Source organism: Protopterus annectens, chromosome 11.part0, assembly GCF_019279795.1.
Source record: "Protopterus annectens isolate FY-2018-M chromosome 11.part0, PAN1.0, whole genome shotgun sequence".
Taxonomy (NCBI): Eukaryota; Metazoa; Chordata; order Ceratodontiformes; family Protopteridae; genus Protopterus; species Protopterus annectens.
The window spans coordinates 511456164-511477053 of record NC_056745.1 but is presented as its reverse complement, the minus strand read 5'-3'; the positions used below and the strand labels follow the sequence as shown (position 1 = coordinate 511477053).

Genomic DNA, 20890 nt, shown 5'->3' with positions numbered 1-20890 from the left:
CAGAATAGCTTACAAGGAATAATTACTTCCACAGTTTTACGACCAACCCACTTATCTAACACTTAAAAACTTATTACAGAAAAAAATACATTTACATTTTACATACAATATATCCCTACACAAATGGGCTGAGAAGGAAGCGTTTCTATAGCCAAACCATACGTGTATTAACACTTTTAAACTGAAAACAATATTTTAACTTTACACCAGTTATTAAACATACAGATCTATACCTTACCAGTAATAAGCTATAACAATATTCCATGTATACAGAAGTATACCACATCAGCCGCTAAACACATTTATCAAACAGCAGAGGGCTAATAATTTAAAAAGAGATTGCCCATGCCAAGCAAATGGCCGATCCCCTCGCTTTACTGCAAGACAACCGAAAACTGGCTCCTCAACTCCTCCCTTTCTCCGCCCCAAGACGTCAGCAATGACATCAGCAAACACCCTTCAGCCATGGAAGTCTAGCCACTACCGTATTTAAACCTAGTTATTTAGTTAGAGGGGTTACAAACAATTAGGGGCTAATTAGAAAAACAAAGACATTCAGATTCGTGGTTTTTTTTTAACAATATGTTCAAGAGAATGGCTGAATTTGGTCCTGATTCTGGAGGGAGAGTAAAGGTTAGTAAATGCTTTTCTTTATGCTTTATTACCTGTATATGGCATATGCTTACTTTGCGAAGTGGGCAGTTATTTGACGTATCAAGAGGTTTGGTAGACCGTGTTCTATGAGTATTATAATAACTTTCAGTCTTTTTCTTTGCAATCCTCTGCAAGGATTGCAGATTGTAAGCAGAGGGTCCAAACTTACTGTGCTTATGTTTCGTTTCTAACTAAGTAATCTCGTGCTGTTAACGCTGTTATCCGAGTTTTATGTTGCTTTGGGCTTTGTATTGAAACGTACCTCTCAAGATGCGCAGCAGTAAGTCCCGCCCAAACCCCACCTACCATCCAACAATTAGTGAAAGTAAAGTAGTATTCATACTGACGGCGGCACAAATGTTGATTGTCTAGTCGTAGTTTGCCCTTTTCCTCAAGGTGGTGCGATCTCGGAGTTGGTATATTTATTTTGCAGTGGTTTTGTGTTCAGATAAGTTAACGTTGACACTTGTTTGCCGCCTTTATGCCAAAAGCAGGTTTAGGTTTTACAAACTGATTGGTGAAAAAACATTTCCGAACTGTGTCTAGTTCTGTTTTACATGTTGATACACTTCTAAAATAAGAACCTCATAGTGGTCCTTCTGTCCCCATCTAATGTTATTATTATACAAACCCATTCTGTACCAGCCATATATAAGGTTGCACCGTAATGTGACACAGCTGTATTGTGACACAAAAGTGTAAATAAACAACGTGCTGATTTTTTGCAGTAGTGTAATACTCATTTCAACATCTTCACAATCTTCTCTGTTGACACCTAAATACCAGTAATGCTTTTCCAATTCCATGTATAATTTGCTTTCTCTTCTGACCCTTCCGGACTTCCCCATCTCGCCTTCTCTCTCCAATTCCACCTCCTCTTAGTACTTTATACTACCTGATTCTTCCCACCCTTACCTGACTGTTCTCAACTCTACTTTGCTTATCTTAATTGATTTATGTGTGTAGTTTACAGAGGCTCATTTTACTGCTGTAGTTTATTGGGTTTTGTATTAGAACATTACCCCACCAAATGCGCAGTAGCAAGGACCGCCCAAAACCCCGCCCACTATTCTTAGCATAGTGTTTAAAGTGCTTTGAATAAACATCGGAAGAGCATAATCTGCAAAATTAATATACAAAGCATTGCAATTATTTCAATAAAACCCCTTTTCACCCTTATTTCGTAGTACCAGGGTTGCGACACCACAGCAGTCCAATTTCCAGTGATCAAAAGCTTTGATATATTCTATTATCTTTTCAAAAAAAACCACAGAAAATGCTGCATTTATAAAAATCAGTACACTATTACACTTAAAATTACAATTTTTTAAAGGGTGAGGGGTGCGGACACATAATATGCTGCATGTATACAAACTGTTACACAGACTTAAAATTACAGTTTTTTTAAAGGTGCGGGGTGTGGGTGGTGACCTTTCTGGGAGGTCTTTCTTATTGCATTTATTTATTGTCCCACTGCCTCAGATTATTGCTTGTTGCTTTATCTCCAGAAATATGTTTACAGAAATGTAGGGGGTGCAGGGGGCTTGCCCCCTGCTAAAGCAATTGCTGCACAAAATTATAGTAAAGAAAGACGGGGAGGGGGTGCAGTGGTTATGGTTCGGGTTTTGGTGTTTCTTGAAGTAGTTCACTTACAGTTACTTGAAAATAGTGTTTTTCATCCTCCACAGATTATTTTCCTCCACCTTGGTGGGGTAATTTTCCAATACAAAGCTGTGTTTCATACCAACTGTAGATTAGGAATTTCATTTGCAAAGTGTGCCACTGTAAATGACTTCATGTTCATCTTGTGTTCAACAATGAATATTTACCATGTCACTGGATAATCTGCATGACTTGTCACTCGGCCGTGTTTTTCCATGCAATGTCACACGAGCTTGCCCTGTCAGTCATGTAGGCCACGCCTATTCCTGAGCAAAAATCACAGTGGGGTAATGTTCTAATACAGTATTGACTCTCCTCAACTACTGCATAGACAATTGTTTATGCTGTGTTTCTTATTGAGATGTTCTCTTTTCCCCTGTGCTCCAATTTTCCGCCAGAAGTTTATAAAAAGATATTCCGTTCATTAGGCATGATGGCAGATTAGTGAGGTGTACTGGTGCTGGTACAGTTTTTGCTGCTTCTGATGCTGCTTGCCAATCTCTGTGTTCTCAACAACACATCAGGGAATAGAGTTCAATGTGGGCTACACAAACTGTCGAAATGCAGTTCAGGTCCTGTAACTTGTGTAGTTATGACCATCCCCTTATGCAGTTGTAGAATTTCTGAATCTTGTTATGATCTTGAGAGGGTGGTTGCACAATAGGGTATGGCCTTTTTATGAGATGATCTTTATGAATCACACTGGCATTTGATGTGCCATTCTTCCGCGTACCAGCCTGACTTCGTGGGCTCAGTGTTCATGAATCCTTTATTTTTAAGCCATCTGGCTACAAAACTCTTACATCATTAGGTCAGTGAAACACTTAAGACAGTTGATCATTTAAATGTGGACCAATGTAGTTTCTTAATATTTCATTTTAACAACATTTTGCTTTAGTAAATTGTGATTTGCTTGAATGTTCATATTATTCTTTGCCCAGAATCTCGAGGGTGGGGTCTTTCTTGCTGTGACACGCTTTGGAACATAATAAGACTTCACTCTTTGTTTTTTTTTTTTTTTTTACACATAGCCAGATGGTAGGCAAGCCAGAGCCCGAGCATAAGCTTTGTGCAGGATCACGAGCCTGAAGGTTAAAGAGCCGAGCCACAATCTCAAGTTTTTGTTTTTTTTTAATAACTGCTGACTGATTCAGACCAGACCTACAGGCTGAGAGTGCTTTCTGTTAGGTCCAATTTGCATATCTAGACACTTTGGTTGGCTGGAACTGCATAGAGGGTGATGCCACAGTACTGATAAAGAACATTAAATATTATCATGAGAGAGGACTATTGCAAGACTTTGTACTTGGGTAATTTTTTAATAAAAGGTTTGCAGCTCATTTTTAGGATAAGTGATGCATTATTTCCTTTACTTCAGAGTACTTGCATGCTTCCACGGAGGGATAGGAGCCTTTTTGAGTGAGATAGAGAGATCAGCAGAGCTTGGAAAACACTGCCAATGCTGAGGACAGCATGGGTAAATTTCTCCTGTGTTTGTTTTAATTGAAGTAAGCCACAGTTTCTCAGTTGTCACTGATTTTAGTCCAGTGCTGTGAATCTCTGAGAGGTGCTTGTGTTTGGGGGTGAGTATATGTGTTGAAGTGCAACATGCTGAAAGTACTATGTTGTAATAGTTATTTGTCTTTCACTTTCCTCACCATCAAGCATCAAATATGTGCACAGGGTTTGTCTTTTTGGGGAAGGAGTGTGGAGGCATCTTATAGGCTAATAGGTACGTACAAAGCTAGCTGTCCTTGTGGGCCATTTTAAGTCTAGCCAATTTCCCCTTGGTAAGAATCAAACCCTGTGTCTTTTGTTTGTGAAGTAAACACCTTAACAACTATACCAACCTCTAACCCATTGTACATGAATGCAGCACAACGTCATCAGATGATCACTGCTGGCAAATGAAAGTGTTACGATTTGTTGGGGACAGTGTATGTATTTACCAACCACAATTTGAAATAGCAAAATATTACTGTAGCCCTTGCATTTTACATTCTTCTCAGTGGGAAATTAAGACTACATAAAGGGGTTGTCTTTTTTTTGGGGGGGGCATACAGTACATGAGAGCAAAGGGCAGTTATGGTTTGTTGGTGGGCAGCATCTCTAAAAGTGCAAAGTTTGCCATTCATATTATACTTTGTAGCAACTTCAGCCAGAGGTGGTATACCTTCTCAGAAGGGGCCCATTCATTTTTGTACTCACATAGGTTATTAAGAATATTGCACCCCCCCCCCCCCCCCACTGAGAGCTGCCTTAAGGGAACTGAAATATGGTTTCTTACATAAAGCTAACTAAATTCAGCATTTCACAAGGATTTATTTTTAAAGGCAGTGTATCTAGTTTTTACCTTGGGGCTGTTGGACCAATTCTTGTAAAGTACAGTGAAACTACTGTGAACTATGTCATCATTATTCCAGAAGGGGAGTAAACTATTTTTTTTCCAGCAGCCAAGGCAACATTTCTTTTACTGTATACAGAATGGTGTACTTGTATGTTCTTGTGATTTTTTCCCCCAGTTTTCATTGTCAGCAGACCTGTAACTTGGGTACAGTGAAGGGGGTGGCTGGATACAAGCTATTGGGAAGTGTAATCAATATACTGTCAGCATTCATTCATTTGAATGAATGCTGACAATGTCAATGTTTGTTTGGCTGCAATTGAAAATTTTTTCCCCTTGCTTACACAATCCTCTCTTGACTTCAAGCTTAATTATTTTTAACCTAGCTACTGCTTGGATTGTCTGCACTGGCCAGACCCCTGACTTTTCTCTTAAAAAATCCCAGGCTTGCCCACTTTCACTTCATGTTTTCTGTTGCACCCCCAAAGTGCCTTTTTTAGGCAGTGTCTCAAAGGCAAAATTCTCAATGTAAGGACTCCATCTAAAAACAACCTCAAGGTTATTCTGCTAAATGCGAGGAGTCTCAACATGAAACTGCACTCACTGGAAGCTGTCCTCACCTTGGAAGACTCAGACATTTGTGCAGTCACGGAGACCTGGTTCAAGGCTGTTGAGAACACCCCAGTCATACCGGATTACACCTCCTTCCATACGTTCAGACCTCAAACTGAAGGCGGGAAAACTAAAGGAGGTGGTGTATCAATATTCATTAAAAGATAAGTACACCTCCGGGTTAAACAGTATGACTCCCTGGAGACCCTTCAGGTGCAATTAACTGTTGGTAGGACACCCGTTAAAGCCATTGCCAGCTACAAGACACCCTCCTTGAAAGAGGACACCCACTCTGCCTATTTGGATCTACTTGGGTCTATCAATATACATCCAAAGAGCATGGTTTTGGGCGTCTTTAACTACCTATCCATTGACTGGGTAAATTACTTGTGCTCAAACTCGCTTGCCCAAAGGTTCACCCAACTAGGCATCAACCCTTATATCATTAGATGGGTCGATTACTGGCTCACTGATAGAACTCAGTCAAAATAGGGGAATCCACCACAGACCTGTAACCAGTGGTGTTCAACAGGGATCAGTCCTGGGACCCCTACTGTTTGGAATCTGTTTCTCTGAAGGTCAAGCAAAAACTAAAGGTCTGTGGCTGACTAAGTTTGCTGATGACTGCAAATTGGGAGCAGTCCTAGAATCTGTAAATTATGTCAACATCCTGCAAGATGGTCTTACACAAACAAATGCTCGGTGCCAAAGTCGTGGCCTTAACCTCAATGCAAAAAAATGTATTATCATTCCAATCGGTAAAATCAGTGCTCTTGCTAACTACCACATCAGTAGCAACACCTTAAGTACACACTCAGTGGTGAGAGACCCGGGCACACAGGTTGACAGCAACCTTACCTTTGACCACCATGTCACCACAGTGGTAAGAAGGGCATTCTATATTGTTCATCTCATAAGTAAGGGCATTCCCTCCAGAAAAAAAAGAAGTTATAACCTCTCTGTACTCTTCCCTCATCAGGCCAATGCCCCTTTTGGTATGTACCTTTCCAAGCACCTTCAGCATCTGTCCTACGGGAATCATCTGAAATCAGTCACTTTATTCTGTTTCAAGCAGACTTCTCCGAGGTGATCTCTGTCTTGCATACAAGGCAATCTCTGACCCTGCATTTTTGGAAATGCTGCGTATCCGTAAGTCAAATAGTATACAGGTTACTCGCTCTAAAGACCTTAACCTGGTATGTGACATTAATAAAACCTGCTGGAGTGGCATATGTCTCCCAGAGGTTACCACACCTTTGGAACAGACTCCCACTTTGTCATACAGCTCACCTCATTGACCCTCTTCAAACTCAGTCTGGACGATTGGATGGGTGACTGTAAATTCACCCTGGGGGTTCCACCTGTGTCCCTCTTGGACAGAGGCATTAGGTGCTGATCATGGAAATAAGAGTAAGAACTTGGCTAGGCTTGTAAGGGCCCTAGGGCCATTAGCCTAGTAACTTCCTATGATCCTATGTTAACTTTGCTTGATTTACAGTCCACATCTGGAGAGCTTTATCTTTTTCCTTTTGGAATTTAATAATGCAGTCAAGACAGTTTGCTGTTTTGTTTTTCTTTAATTTTATTTTTTTGTGGCTTCATAGATTTGGACACACTTCTGCAGAGATTTTGCTTGCACACTTAACATTTAGGATGTCTACGTACTTGACTAAGTACTGAAATTCTAACAGCCTAACAGTAACTTGAGCAAGAATTTTGAAACATTTATGGAATTAGGACGTTTTCAGAGTACTTATCAAGCAAGCATTTAAGGCAGTTAACCAAGCACTCAAACTCTGTATGAGGCAAGCACTTTGACATACATTAACAAAACACTTAAATTCTGCATGAAGCAGACATTTTAATACATATGCTATCTGCATTCTTATGGCTTCTCAACAAACTTATACTAATAAACAAAAAGGACAGTGTTTGCTTTTTGTGTGCGCTAATATCTAATTTTATAATGGTTGCGCACCACTTGAAGCCAGACTGAACCTGACTGCCCTGTTCAAACAATACTTCATTTAATTACAAAGTCCTCCTTTTATGTCACATCTAACCTTTAGTAGTTTCTTATATCTTATTGGATACCTCACTTTGCTACTAGCTCACCATTGTCATAAAGGTTAAACAAGGCAATACAAAACTGGCAGACAAACAAAGCAAAACAAATATTTCTAAATGATAACATGTTCAAAAATTAAATATGGGGAAAATAAAAAGACATTGAAGACACAAGTATGATTTTAATACAATTGGAGCTCCTTTATTGTGCATTAGCAATGAACTTATAGCTAGTGTAGCTCACTTGTTTTTATAGCAGTCTTCTTTTGCATTCACATCTCTTGTATACTTTTTTGACATACATTGTACTTGCTTATTTATAAGTATTTGTTTACTGGGATAGTCCAACTGGGCACGGGGACCCTTTTCATTGGAAGTCCAGTTAGAAAAGCTACATACAAAATGCATCTATTACAGTTACAAAAGTTTATAGTAAGAGATGAATAAAAGTCTAATAAAAACATTATTAAATTATCAGTGGATGGTTAGAAGACAAAGTGCATATTAAAGAAATGAGTAGGTAGTCTTAACTACTTGCATTAAGAATTGACCAACAGCTGGTGAAGACGGCTTTTTTGTCATAGTTAATGTTTTATAACTAATCAGATAAGTAACTGATCACCCTCTTTTACAGATTAAATCACTTGGGTGTATTTATTTTTTATGTCTGTCTGATTACTGTATTTCCAGACTCTTTTTTACTGCTTTCGTTATTATTCTGAAGTCCATTAATAAACAATGTGTAAATAATTTCACTGTGACAGTTATCTCACTCAGTTTTAATCTCGGGCATATGTCCCGTTTTAACATCATTGTATTACTTTACTATGATGACAAATAAAGTAGTGTGCATGTTTCATTTTACATCATGACGCAATGTAGTCCTAATAGCATACTGTGTCAAGTGGACTGCAGAATTAATGCAAAAGATAAATTTATTTAGTAACTTGGGTGACTGGCATTAGAGAAGAAAAAGCAATATCATCATGCACGGGTAGCGCATCCATCCATCCACAGCCCCCTTTCGCCATTGTTTTGCACATAGGGTTGTGGTGCCATACCACATAACATATACTTTCTGATTTCTTCTGATCTTATTCAGACTGAGGTTGTCTTTTTCTTGGGTTATAGGCTATTGTAAAACTTATCACTTAGCTTATTAAATTCTGTTCCTAATGCTGAAATTTGTATGCAAGTGATATTTTTAAAGTTGCTTACAACACTAAATGAATGAAAAAGTGAACCTGGATATACCTCAGTTCTTGGAAACGAACACGCTCACTCTGATTGATATGCATTTTCTTTCAGCTTGGTGTACTTTATGAATTTAATGTATCTTATAAATGTTGGGCTATATTGTTACATAACACATTTGTTTTCTGTTTTTGATTATTAAAAATGTGTAATACGATGCAATTTTATTATGGTACTTTATTGTCATATAGATTTGTAGGTAAGAAGAGGTTTAGATCTTTAGCCATAATATTTCTGATGCCATTTGACTTGCTAATGTGCGGTAGGTCTACAAGTATTGGGTTGAAGGATTCCTTATATGCCAGAAATGGGTCCCCTTTTAGCAGTCTATGGGATACAAGTGTATTAACAGGACTTTGAGTCTTCCCATTTTGGACATATATAGGCCTTGTATCCTTTTAGCAAGGCAACAACTAAAGCACCCACAGAGATGCATGTGTCTGGACATACATGCCAAAAGGTGCATTTTAGTCGATGATTGACCTAATGGGATGTGAGTAAAGGGGTACAATGGCAGTTTTAGAGCTAGACCCAGTCCCCTTCTTTATAAGCTGCACAACGTAGAAGGACCTTTTTACAATGATGGGCAGATGTCGGTTGGAGGTTGGGTCACTGTCAATTTAAGTTCCCAAATTCTGAACAAATGGCTTAACTCTTGTTGGCGTAATGGCAGTGTGGTAGTTCCCCGAGGTAGATGACATCCTGAAGGATAAGATAGTACATATTTTGGTATGTAGTTTCTGTCCATGATTTTTTGCACCTGTTATTTAAGGTGGCACGTGGTGCAGCAGATACAACCCGATGAAAAGTTCACCGGTTTGATTCTCGGCCGGGTGTGCGCTGTGAGGAGACTGCATGTCCTCCCAGTATCTGCGTGGGTTAGTTTTGGGTGCTCAGTTTTCCTCCTGCATTCCAAAGACATGAATTAGGTAGATCGCACACTCTAAATTGGCCATAAGTGTGAGTTTGTGTGCAAGTGTGTGATTTGGAAGAATTACCATGGCAGGGCTAGCCATCCAATAGTGTAAATCTTGGGTCTAGGTGATTGTCAGTGTTGGAAGTAACATCCCAATCCCATGTGCAAAAATGGGGGAAAAAAGGTTGTGGATGGGTGAATTTGTTTTGGGATTTGGTGATTGAGTAACTGACAGCAGATCCACATCTTATTCAGACTTCAGCATGCTCACTTCATCTTCATAGCTTCTCATTAAACTGAAGCAAATGTAGTCCTAAGAATTGCATTCATAGGCCTTAACACAAGAGTGAAAGGGCATTGAATAACTAACCAATTTAAAAAAAAGTTGAAAAAGCTTTACTAAAGTAAACAAGTTCATGCTTCATCATTAAAGCACTGAACCCAGTGTAAGTTTTTTTTTTTTTTTTTCTTTTTGTAATTTTATGCATAGAAGCCAAATTAATTCACACTGAGGATCTTGTTTTACTGTAACATGCACAAATGTATGTCTTTGGATTACACTATTTCATCATTTGAAATATAGTTTTGGCTTTTATATCGAGGCAGTTCATTTAACAACATTACTCTTAACATTCATTCTTTTGAGAACATATGTAGTTTTATCAACATAGCTGCTAAGGGCTCTTTGTTTTCGTACAACATCATTTTGATTTGAGTAAAAGAGAACTGTGATTAACCAAACCATTTTAAAAGTGTGAGAAACCTTGATTATGTTTGCACTGGTTGCATAGAGGGATAAAGCCCTGACTTTGGGCAAGCTACCTGGGTTAAAATTCTTGGTGGTGAGAGTTTGAGGTTCAGTGTGCTCACACTGGGGGCTGGGGTGGGGTTCTGACTGCACATGCTCCTTGACCTGCTGCTACATGAGGGCAAGCATGGAACTGAATGAGTTGTGTGTGTGTGTTTGTGTGTAGGGATAATGGCATGGCCACCCAGGCTAGTAATGGTAATCCTTATCAACCAAGTGAAAGAACATGATAGATGTGGACTTAAGACTGTCCCTACGATGACATAGGTGCTCATATCACCACCCTAGGACAGGGGTTGCTTGTGAACAGGTGTGCACAGTAAATTGAACTCGCAATGTGCAAACATGAGGGTGCATGTTACTATTTGCAGTAGATGCAAACAAGTCAGAAATACAGTATATGTTAAATTGTATTGACTGAGATATTTGAATTATTTGTAGAGTTAATGTTTTGCTGACTCACAATGAGTAAGATTTGTGTATTAATGAAGCAGGTAATAATGTTAACAGAGGCTGTAATTCACACATTTGTGAAGCAGAGTGTTGTTGTGTGGGATCACAGTGTATAAACAACAGGATGAGTTGGCACAAAATTTGTGTGTGTGTTAAGTCACAGAACTTTACCAAGGAAGTTCTAAGGGAGCATTATCTTTTGAAATCAGTGTAAGATGTAGTCTGTGTTATGCCAAAAGCAGATTTATTTTTAATAATATCTGCCAGCCATGGCTTTTGGCAGATCAAACTGGTTCTTGTCGTATCAAAATTCTGTACTTTAAGCACCCTTTAGGTAGTAGATTTCTCCAGATGCCATTTTGGAATCTCTTCAACGGTAAGAGGAGGGTCAGTGTACAGTTCCCAGATCATTGAAGGCTTGCAGTGATGGTAGTAAATATGGTATGGTGGTAACTCATTGAACAGCATGACATGAGACAAAATGACTGCTTGACCAGCTACGAGTTGGTAATGTAAACTTTTAACAAGGACAAACTTCAGCTCTGTGCCACCAGAGTTAACTGGTTCACATCTGTTTCAAGTATCAACTAGCTGGAGCTTCAACCAGGAGTTAGTCAAAGCTTTGTCTTGTTTAATGTGTGAAAGAGATATTTGCAGCCCCTTTGCACCTTCCTATGCCCCCCAGCCTTTCCTACTTAAATATAGTAATTCTGCTGTCACACAGTCATGGAGACAGGAAAAAGGAAGTCCACAAACACTGAGTAGCTGCCAGAGTACCAGTACAAAATGTCTTCCTGTCTGAGATCTGGTAGTGGAACAGCAAAGAAATGAAACTGAGAATTGCAAGTCTTTTCCCATTTAAATTTGACATAGTATAGGGTAATAGTATGAATTCTGTGGGACGTTGTAGTAACCAGTAGAGGTATTTGCCTTTAGATCTTACTACATTTTTGCTCACAGCCATTACAACTTCTCTGTCCAACAAGGGTCAGAGTTGTTCAGGTCTACAAAATTGCAATGTTGAAAATCGTTTGTTTGCCTTCTATTCTACACAAAATTAGCATTCTTCTGCTAGTGAGAGTTTGCAGCCTGCAAAAGTTGTTGCTCTTTATGGGCAGTAAAATAGACACCTTTGGATGCTACTAGGCTTCCAAGATTGCTTCTTCCACGCAGTATCAGAAGTCCTTGGTTCACCTCTTATTTTGCACAGATTAGCACCTCTCTGCTAAGGAGGGCTTATAGCCTGCAAAAAATGTTCCTCTGTGCAGGCATTAAATAGACAAATCGGTGCTGCTACTAAAGGAAAAATGTTAAAGGTATTTCAAACTTGTTGAAAGTTGTATCTTGATAATTAATGCCTCTTACCTACAAGCAGCTTGCCCTAAGAAGAGTAAGCCTTTAAGGCTTACTGACACTGTTCTTTTCAGCGAAGACTGAACTGTTTTTAGAATTGATGTAAACTATGATCTAAATTAAGGGTTTATTATTCATAGAGTACAGCAAAGATGTTTTTGCTGTAGATCTCCCTGTGGTGTGTGATTTGCCGTGGGAGGATTAGCTCCACTCTAGTCTGCCATGCTATGCACAGCTTGACTTTGCTCTCCACCCTACCTCACATTCCCACAACTCTCAGGTCATTACATTTATACACTCTAAACCAGTACCCTTCCTCAGTAAACCACACCCACTTCCTACACACACCTTCTTCACTGCTTCCACTTCCTTGCCAAACACCACCAATCAATTTGCTTTCAGCTACTCAACTCTGCTCACGAATAACAAAACTTTCCATTCCACAGTAATCTTGCATCCACAGTTGTAATAACTTGTACAAAACTTTACTAATGAACCCTCCCTTCCCTAAACCAGGTCTTCAGTCTCCCTCAAACATCTACATTTGTATATTACTACATACAGCTCAATTAAGCTCCATTATTCATAAATTAAGTACTGCATTACACATTACCATCCACATTCCCATTACAAGTCTAATCTTCTAATCTGAAAAACTAAAATTCCCTCAAAATGAAAACATACACAGTAATCTTTAACACCATCCAGTTCCTTATCCTACTTGTCTTCAAGGTCATATCCAACACTATACCAGTGCAAAACAGGATTTATGATGCACAATGCAACTCTGTCTACGATTTCATCACCAGCTCCTCCCATTACCTTTAAGCATATCCCACATTTCTAACTTGCAGAAGTAAAAGGCAGTATACTCTACATGTGTATCCCCTACAAAACTACCTCAAACTTCATGTCAGTCTTTTTAAAACGTTTCCATCTTGAAACAAAACTAATGCCAGCTGGTGGCATTCAGCCAAACCCTGGTCCAACTAAAAACTCTCCATACTTCCATTCAGCAACTATAGATCCTAACCAAAATGCTCATACCACCCAAAGGTCCCATTCCACTACAACAATATCTAGCTCTAAACATTGCATGCATGAATATTGGAAGCTTAAGCAACAAATGGGCTGGACAAGAAGCTTGGATTAATGATGAAACCCTTGCATATAAAGAGTAGCTGAAAGATGGCGTAAAGATTCCTACAGTCTGTCACATTACATAAATTCAAACTTTACCTTTCTGTACAGCAACAGGGCTGGAAAAAGACGAGGTGGAGGTGTTGCCCTCCTACTCTTCAGTAATTTCAGTAATTTACTAATTACTATCAAAAGAGTAAATACAACCAAAACCAACAGTAGCTTTAATACAAACTGGATATTAGCTGACATAACTATTTGTTGTCATACCCAGCTTATGTATCTCCTGCTGACTTGTCCTTATCATTAGAGGTACGTTATTAAATACTCGCCTTCAAAACATTGATTAGTCCCCATTGTATGTACAAGCAGACCCCAACTTGTCTCGCAATTATTTCTTAGAAGTATGGGTTGCAGTATTTCTACTGATAAAAAGGAAAGTAGGAGGACAAAAGGTCCCTGAATCACCCAGGCACTAAAAAAAAGAATTAAAAAAAACTACTACAGTATATATTAAGTTTAGAAAGACTGCTGCATGACACATATTTCAACCTATGTAAAAAGTCAGAATAGCAACTAATACAGCCAAAACAACATTTGTCAGACAGAGGCAGAATATGTTTAATACCAGACCAAAACTGTTTGGGGCTTTTATCGATCTCCACTCAACAGACTGTCCCCAAAACTTTGCAAATGGGTGCAGAAACTTTCCTTTTAGACAAAATACATGTAATCTAACAACGTGCAAAACCTTAGCCAAAATGTATTGATAACCAAACTGGCATATGGATTGCCTTTAACTTTCCACTCGAGTAGAAATCCTCAAAATACAAACAGCAGTCAACAAAATATGCAAATTTGTTTGCCTTGCTTATCAAAGAACTTGCCTGCTGGAACACTGCAAATGGCACTGTAATGGCTCATGAAATTCTGAATGACTATGGAGTAAAGTAGTGGCTGACTTGTTTCGTTTCATTTCATTTCAAGAACAAGTCTGTATCCTGTCTGTGTTCTACTGTCATTAGATTATTATCTTTTCACAACCTGTTTTCACAGTAATGAAATACATTTTATTACACCATGGTAGGCCTGTCCTACTTGTTTCTGATGATTAACAGTTTATTAGTCAGGAATTTTATATAGTTTCATAAAACTTGGAATTTCAGCACAAACCTTCAAGGTACCCTCAGTTTAACTTTATGGGTTATAAGTTATTTTTGAGTGGGAAAAATATGAAAATGTATGTTGCCAATTCTGAAGAAGATTGATCTCTTCTTGAATGTACAAACACTCCACTGCTACCCATAGGATCCACTTTCATAGTTTTGGATGGAAACGGGAATGGAGATAACCTACCTCATCTAGTGTACTTTAGATAGAGGAAATGGCAGTTGTGCATTCAGCTTGAAAACTTAAAAACAGAAGCAGTGTTATGACAGATCAGCTAAGGTATTTTCTATATTTAGGCATGTAGAGATTTTGAGAATGTAGAATTTAGTTAAGTATCTTGCTTCAACAGGGAGCTTTTGTGATTGGTTATGTTAACACAACGAGGACCCCTGTTCAGAAAAAGGAAGGCCTAGTGCCCTCAAGCCTTTCTGTGTTGGAGGGAAGCCTTCTAGCTTAATTTTCTAGTTTCTTAGAACTAGCCAGTTTTTTTAGTTTCAGCACTCAAGTCTGTCTGTTTGAGCTCAGCACTTTTTCAGAACTCATTGTAAGCACTAAATAAGCTACAAATTAATACAGCACTCAACTTTCCTCACTTGTCTAGAGGAAAACAGTTTCTAGTACTTAACAAATAAGCACCTATCCAGGTATGTCTAAGGGTCAGCTCCCGGTGTTTTCTCCTGTCTACCTGATGAATTTGGACATCTTGGGGAATTGCAGCAATTGCCTCATGTACACAGGCAACCCTCTCCTCCTACCACCTAACACTACAACCTGTACAACCTGTGAGAGATGCACTTGTATAGCCAAACTGGAAGCAAAGCTCTCTTCACCCAAGACTGGACTAGACAGTCAAGAGGAGAAGGTAAACGCTTGCACCACACCACACTCATCACATAGTCCCTCAAAACCTATACCACCAAAACACACACATAGAAACACAAAACCCACACCTACATTCGCAGAGGCTCTCCATAAAAACCTGCCCAAGCAACAGGGACCTCCAAAGCAGAAACAAAAGCAACCTCCACCCCCCAACACAACCCAAGTGACACATAACCCACAAACTCAGTGTGCCACTCAACCACAGCCCATAATGCATAACAATGTACCCAACACTCTAGTCATGGGTGACTCTATAATCAGGCACACTGATGTTCCACTCACCAGGCTAAACAAGGAGAAAGTTACTGTCAGCTACCTTTCGGGTGCCAGGATCTGCCACAGATCAGCTGAGGTATTTTCTATATTTAGGCATGTAGAGATGCACTCAAGTCACTCCACAACTCTGTCATTGTCCATGTTGGTGTGAATGACCTGAGATGTACCTCCCTGGACTACTTGAAAAGGGACATGGAGGAGCTGTCCGATCTTGTAGCCCAGGCAGGTATGACCTTAGCCCTGAGTAGCATCCTGCCATCACCCAGAATGATACCACAGTACAAGGACAAAATGATTGACTTCAACAATTGGCTAAGCTTCTGGTGTCATTCTAAGGGGATCCAGTATCTGTCTGCCTGGGATGAAATGATCGACAAACCTCGATGCTTTGCTAGAGATGGCTTGCACCTGTCACCCCTGGGATTCTGGATACTGGCTAAGGCTCTAGCCACCCCTATAGTGCCTTTTTTAGGCAAGGTTCAAATGACAAATTCACCACCGTAACAGGTACAAGCAAGCAGAATCTGAGGGTATTGCTACTCAATGCTAGAAGTCTAAACCTCAAAATGCACTCACTCAGGCACTCCTTAAAATGGAGAACATCGACATCTCTGCTGTGACAGAGACCTGGTTCAAGGCTCCAGAGAGTACCCCTGCATTACCAGGCAGTAATTCATACCACACCTTTCGGCTAGCTAACCTGGACCGAAACACTAAAGGCAGAGGCATATCCATATTCATTAAGGATATCCACACCTCCAGGCTAGTTGCTCAGCATAATGCATCCGAGATTATCCAAGTGCAATTAACGCTGGCCAAGACCGCAATCCAAATTGTAACTTGCTACAGTTCCCCCACCATGCCCCAGTTTTCCCACTCCTCATTTCTTGATACACTGGAAAATATTAGTGTACAACCTAACACCCTAATAATGGGCAATTTCAACTACTCTGCCATTAACTGGGAAAACTACTCATGTACCAACTCTTGTGCTCAACATTTTCTGGAATTCATAAATTCCAATGCCTTGGATCCAACTTCTCCACACCCCCATCAGGGGCAGCAATATCGTAGACCTGGTTATTACCAACATGGGCAACCGGTGCTCCACACCAGAGGTCAATTCCTCGGTCAGATCTGACCACAAGCTAATCACCCTAGACATCCACATCCCTCCCCCACCCCCCATTAGGGAAACCACAGTAAGAAAATGTCTCCAAAGCCAACTTCACACTTCTTAAGACAGAAGTGGCAAACTTCATGACATCCATGCTGACGGACAATAGAGGTATGACTGCTGAATCCTACACAAATGCACTTTATAAGCACTTGCACAAGTGCATGGATCATGCAGTCCCTAATAGAACCAAGATGCTATCCTCCAAAAAAAGGAAGCCAATCTGGTGGTCCCCCGCCATAAACAAACTCTACAACAGAAGAATGAAAACTGTTGCAAAAAAGAGTAAAATCCCATGATTGGAGGAACTCCCTGGTCAGCCTGAGTAAGAAGCTGAGATCCCTCTTAAAATCCTCCAAAGCTAGTTACGAAAACAAAATCGCCACTGACTCTAAAGACAAACACAAAGCATTCTATAGCTATGTCAAGAATCTCAATGGCAACAATCAGATCTGCTCTGAGTTACAACACAATGGCACTAAATATAAAGAACCAACTGATATTGCCAACATCCTGGCAGATAGGTTCAGTGCTAACTTTACCCCCTCTCATCCCCTAAAGGGCCCATCTGTATACCAGAAGAATGCAAAGTTCCTGTAATCACGGCTGCACAGGTAAAAAACACACTCTCCAAAGCCAAGAACACAGCATCCATGGGACCTGACAACATCCCAGGCTGCGTTCTACATGAACTACAGAACGAACTGGCACACCACCTAACAGCCTGAGGTGAGGCTATGACTGAACATGGCAATGTGCCCACTGAATGGTGCCCAGCGACGGTTATCCCACTCCAAAAAGTGGGATCCACTACGGACCCTGGAAACTACCATCCCATTAGCCTGACGAGCCTGGTTTGCAAGGCTATGGAATGTATCATCATGGAACTTATAAACAATGACATTGGTAATCTCCAAACTCAGGACCTCACCCAGTTCGGGTTTGTAAAAGGCAGATCATGTCTCCTAAACCTGATAGACTTCTTTGAAGCCATCACCAAAGCCATAGATGAGGTTAAGGTGGTTCACACAGCCCAGCTAGATTTCGCCAGGGCTTTACACACCATCCCCCACTCTGGAATTATAGATAAACTCACTAAACTAGGTATAAATCCCTATGTCACAAGATGTGTTGCCAACTGGCTCACTGACAGAATCCACACTGTGAAAGTAGCAGACTCCAAATCCAACTTCAGACCAGTGATAAGTGGAGTACCACAGGGTTCAGTCCTGGGTCCTCTCCTGTTTGGTATCTACATCTCTGAAGTACAGGCCAACACGGAAGGTTTTTGGCTAACAAAGTTCGCAGATGACTGCAAACTAGGAGCCATAATCAAAACTCCAAAAGATGTGGACATCCTACAAAAGAGCCTCGCTGAGACAGATGCCTGGTGTCAAAGCCATGGCCTCAAGCTCAATGCCAAAAAGTGCATTGTCATCTCTTTTGGTAAAAACTCTGTACCCATGAACTACCACATAGGCGGTAGTCTACTTAAAACCGAAAGTGTGATAAGAGACCTTGGGACACAAGTGGATAGTAGTCTCTCCTTTGATAAGCACATCGCCACAGTAGTCAGGAAATCCTATGTGGCACACCTCATCACAAAAGGTTTCTCATTCAGGAAAAAAAGAGGTCATTGTTCCCCTCTACTCGTCACTCATTAGACCCATTACAGAGTACAACGCCCCTTTTGGTTTGTACCTCACAAGACATCTACATCAACTGGAAAGGCCGCAGAAATATCTCATAAAGAGGATTACCGGCCTCAAACAGATGCCCTACGCAGACCATCTAAAAAAAACTGCAGCTTTACTCCATCACATATCGCCTACTCAGAGGCGATCTCTGCCTAACACAATTTCACTATGTCAAACCCAGAACTTTTGGACATGCTACACTTTTAAAGAAATCCCAATCCCTCCGAGCTACACGTTCTAGGGACCTAAACCTTGTCACCACAATAAACAGAACATGCTAGAGGGATAGATTCCTGTCCCAGAGACTTCCCATACTCTGGAACAAACTACCTATCTATATCAAACAAAGCTCCTCATTAGCACTTTTCAAGAAAAATCTTGATGATTGGATGGGAGATAGGAAATTCACCCTGGGGATCACTTCTGTGGCTCTGCTCGACAGTGGCATAGGAAAATAATTTTCTTGGGTGGCAAAAGCCAGGGTACCTTTTAGCTAGGCCCTAGGGCCAATAGCTTAGTACCTACCTATGAACCTAACTGTTAAATGTAACATAAGGCACTTAACAGAACTGGACTGTTTTATCTGAGAATTTGCAAATAAGAGACATGTCACATTTGCCAAGCTTAAAGGCTGTTTCCGAGATGTATGCTTATTCCGATCATAGCATTATTATAGCAAATACCTAATCTACAGAAATGGACAATACTGTTGTACCAAAATGTGACCATCATCCCCTTTTTCCCATTTACATGGGGTCGGGGTATCGTATTAACTGTCGCCAACTCTCTCGATTCAGTGCCACTCTCCTGCCTTCTTCAACACTCATGCCTTTCACACAATCCATCCACCTCTTTGCTGGACGCCCTCGCTTCCTCTTACCTTCTTCCTGTCTGTCCCAAATCTCCCTCACCAGATTGTCTTCTGCTTTTCTACACATGTGCCCATACCATTGTAATCTGTTTTCTTTGATCTTTTCTGCAATTGGAGCTACTTTGGCTTCTGCTCTTATGTCCTCATTTCTTCGCCTGTCCCACAGTGTGCATCCTACCACCTTTCTCAGGCACTTCATTTCCATCACCTCTAGCTTCTTCAACTGTTCTGCCTTTACTGCCCAGGTTTCTGTACCATACAGTAGTACTGGTCGCACCACTGTCTTGTACACCTTACTTTTCAGCTTCTTTGGCATTCTTCTGTCATATACTACACCTGATAACTCTATGCCAGTTGGCTGCAGCCCCTCTGATTCTAGCTTTGACCTCTTCATTCAGACTACCCTTCTCCTCAACCACCCCTCCCAGATACTTGAAGCTGTTTACCTGTTCCACTATCTTCCCATCTATCTCTATTCTCAGCTTCTTCTGATTTCCCCAATCTGCTGCCATTACCACTGTCTTATCTGTGCTTAGTTTCATCCCATGTGCCTTCAGATTTGCATTCCATTTTCCTATCCTTTGCTGAAGTTCTAGATCAGAGTCTGCCTGTACTGCCACATCGTCTGCATACAGCAGCTTTGTTGCTCTGACCCCTCCAACCTGTTTGCTGATGTAGTCCATTACCAGTATGAACAACAGTGGGCTCAGAGCTGAACCCTGGTGTACTCCCACTGGGAACCCCTCAGTGAGGCCAAACACTGTTCGTACTTGAGTCACTGGGTCCTTGTACATAGCCTGTACTAATTCTACCAATGTTTCTGGGACTTCAAACCACCGCAGTACTGCCCAGATCAGCTTTCTTGGGACCTTGTCATATGCTTTCTCCAAGTCTAGGAAAGCCCAATTTGACTCTCTCCTCTTCTCTAGTTTCTTCTCAAGTATCTGTCTCAATGCAAACATCGGGTCAATTGTGATGCATCCTGATCTGAATCCGAACTGTTCATCTCCCATCTTACATTCTACTATTCTGCGTATCCGTTTATCAGTCATCCTCTCCAGAACTTTCATGCAATGTGGTAGGAGTTTGATGCCTCTGTACTGTCCACAGTTGTGGATGCCCCCTTTGTTCTTGTACACTGGCACGAGTATGCTTATTCTCCAGTTATCTGGAATACACCTTTCTCTCCACACTGCAATTAGTACCCTCAGGAGCCATTTCTCCCCTAGCATCTTTATCATATCTGCTGTGACCTCATCTGAGCCTGCTGCTTTCCCTGACATCATTTTCCTTAGTGCTGCTCTTACTTCTTCTAAGCTGGGCTCCTCTTCTACTCTCATTGTAGGCTGTTTCTGGGGCAGTACCGCTTCTGTGGGGTTTTCTTCATTCAGAAGCTGCTGGAAATACTCCTTCCATCTGCCTTTGATGTCCTGTGGGCTGGTAAGCAGGTTGTTGCTGGAATCCCTTATGAAGGGTGTCTGACTATCTTCTTTATCTTACTGTCTTTGCCTTGCAACCTGATATAGTTTCTTTGTGCCACCTACTGAGTCACTT

The 20890-nt window shown here is 40.6% G+C and overlaps 1 protein-coding gene across 1 annotated transcript in view; it reads left to right on the top strand.

The window, feature by feature from the left end:
* The first annotated feature begins 419 nt into the window (after positions 1-419).
* Positions 420-20890, top strand: part of YEATS4 (YEATS domain containing 4) — a 577312-nt gene continuing 556841 nt past the window's right edge. Inside the window, exon 1 of the mRNA XM_044088007.1 lies at positions 420-633. Within this exon, the coding sequence (XP_043943942.1) occupies positions 583-633 (51 nt within the window). The 5' untranslated portion in view covers positions 420-582. The remainder of the gene's footprint in view (positions 634-20890) is intronic.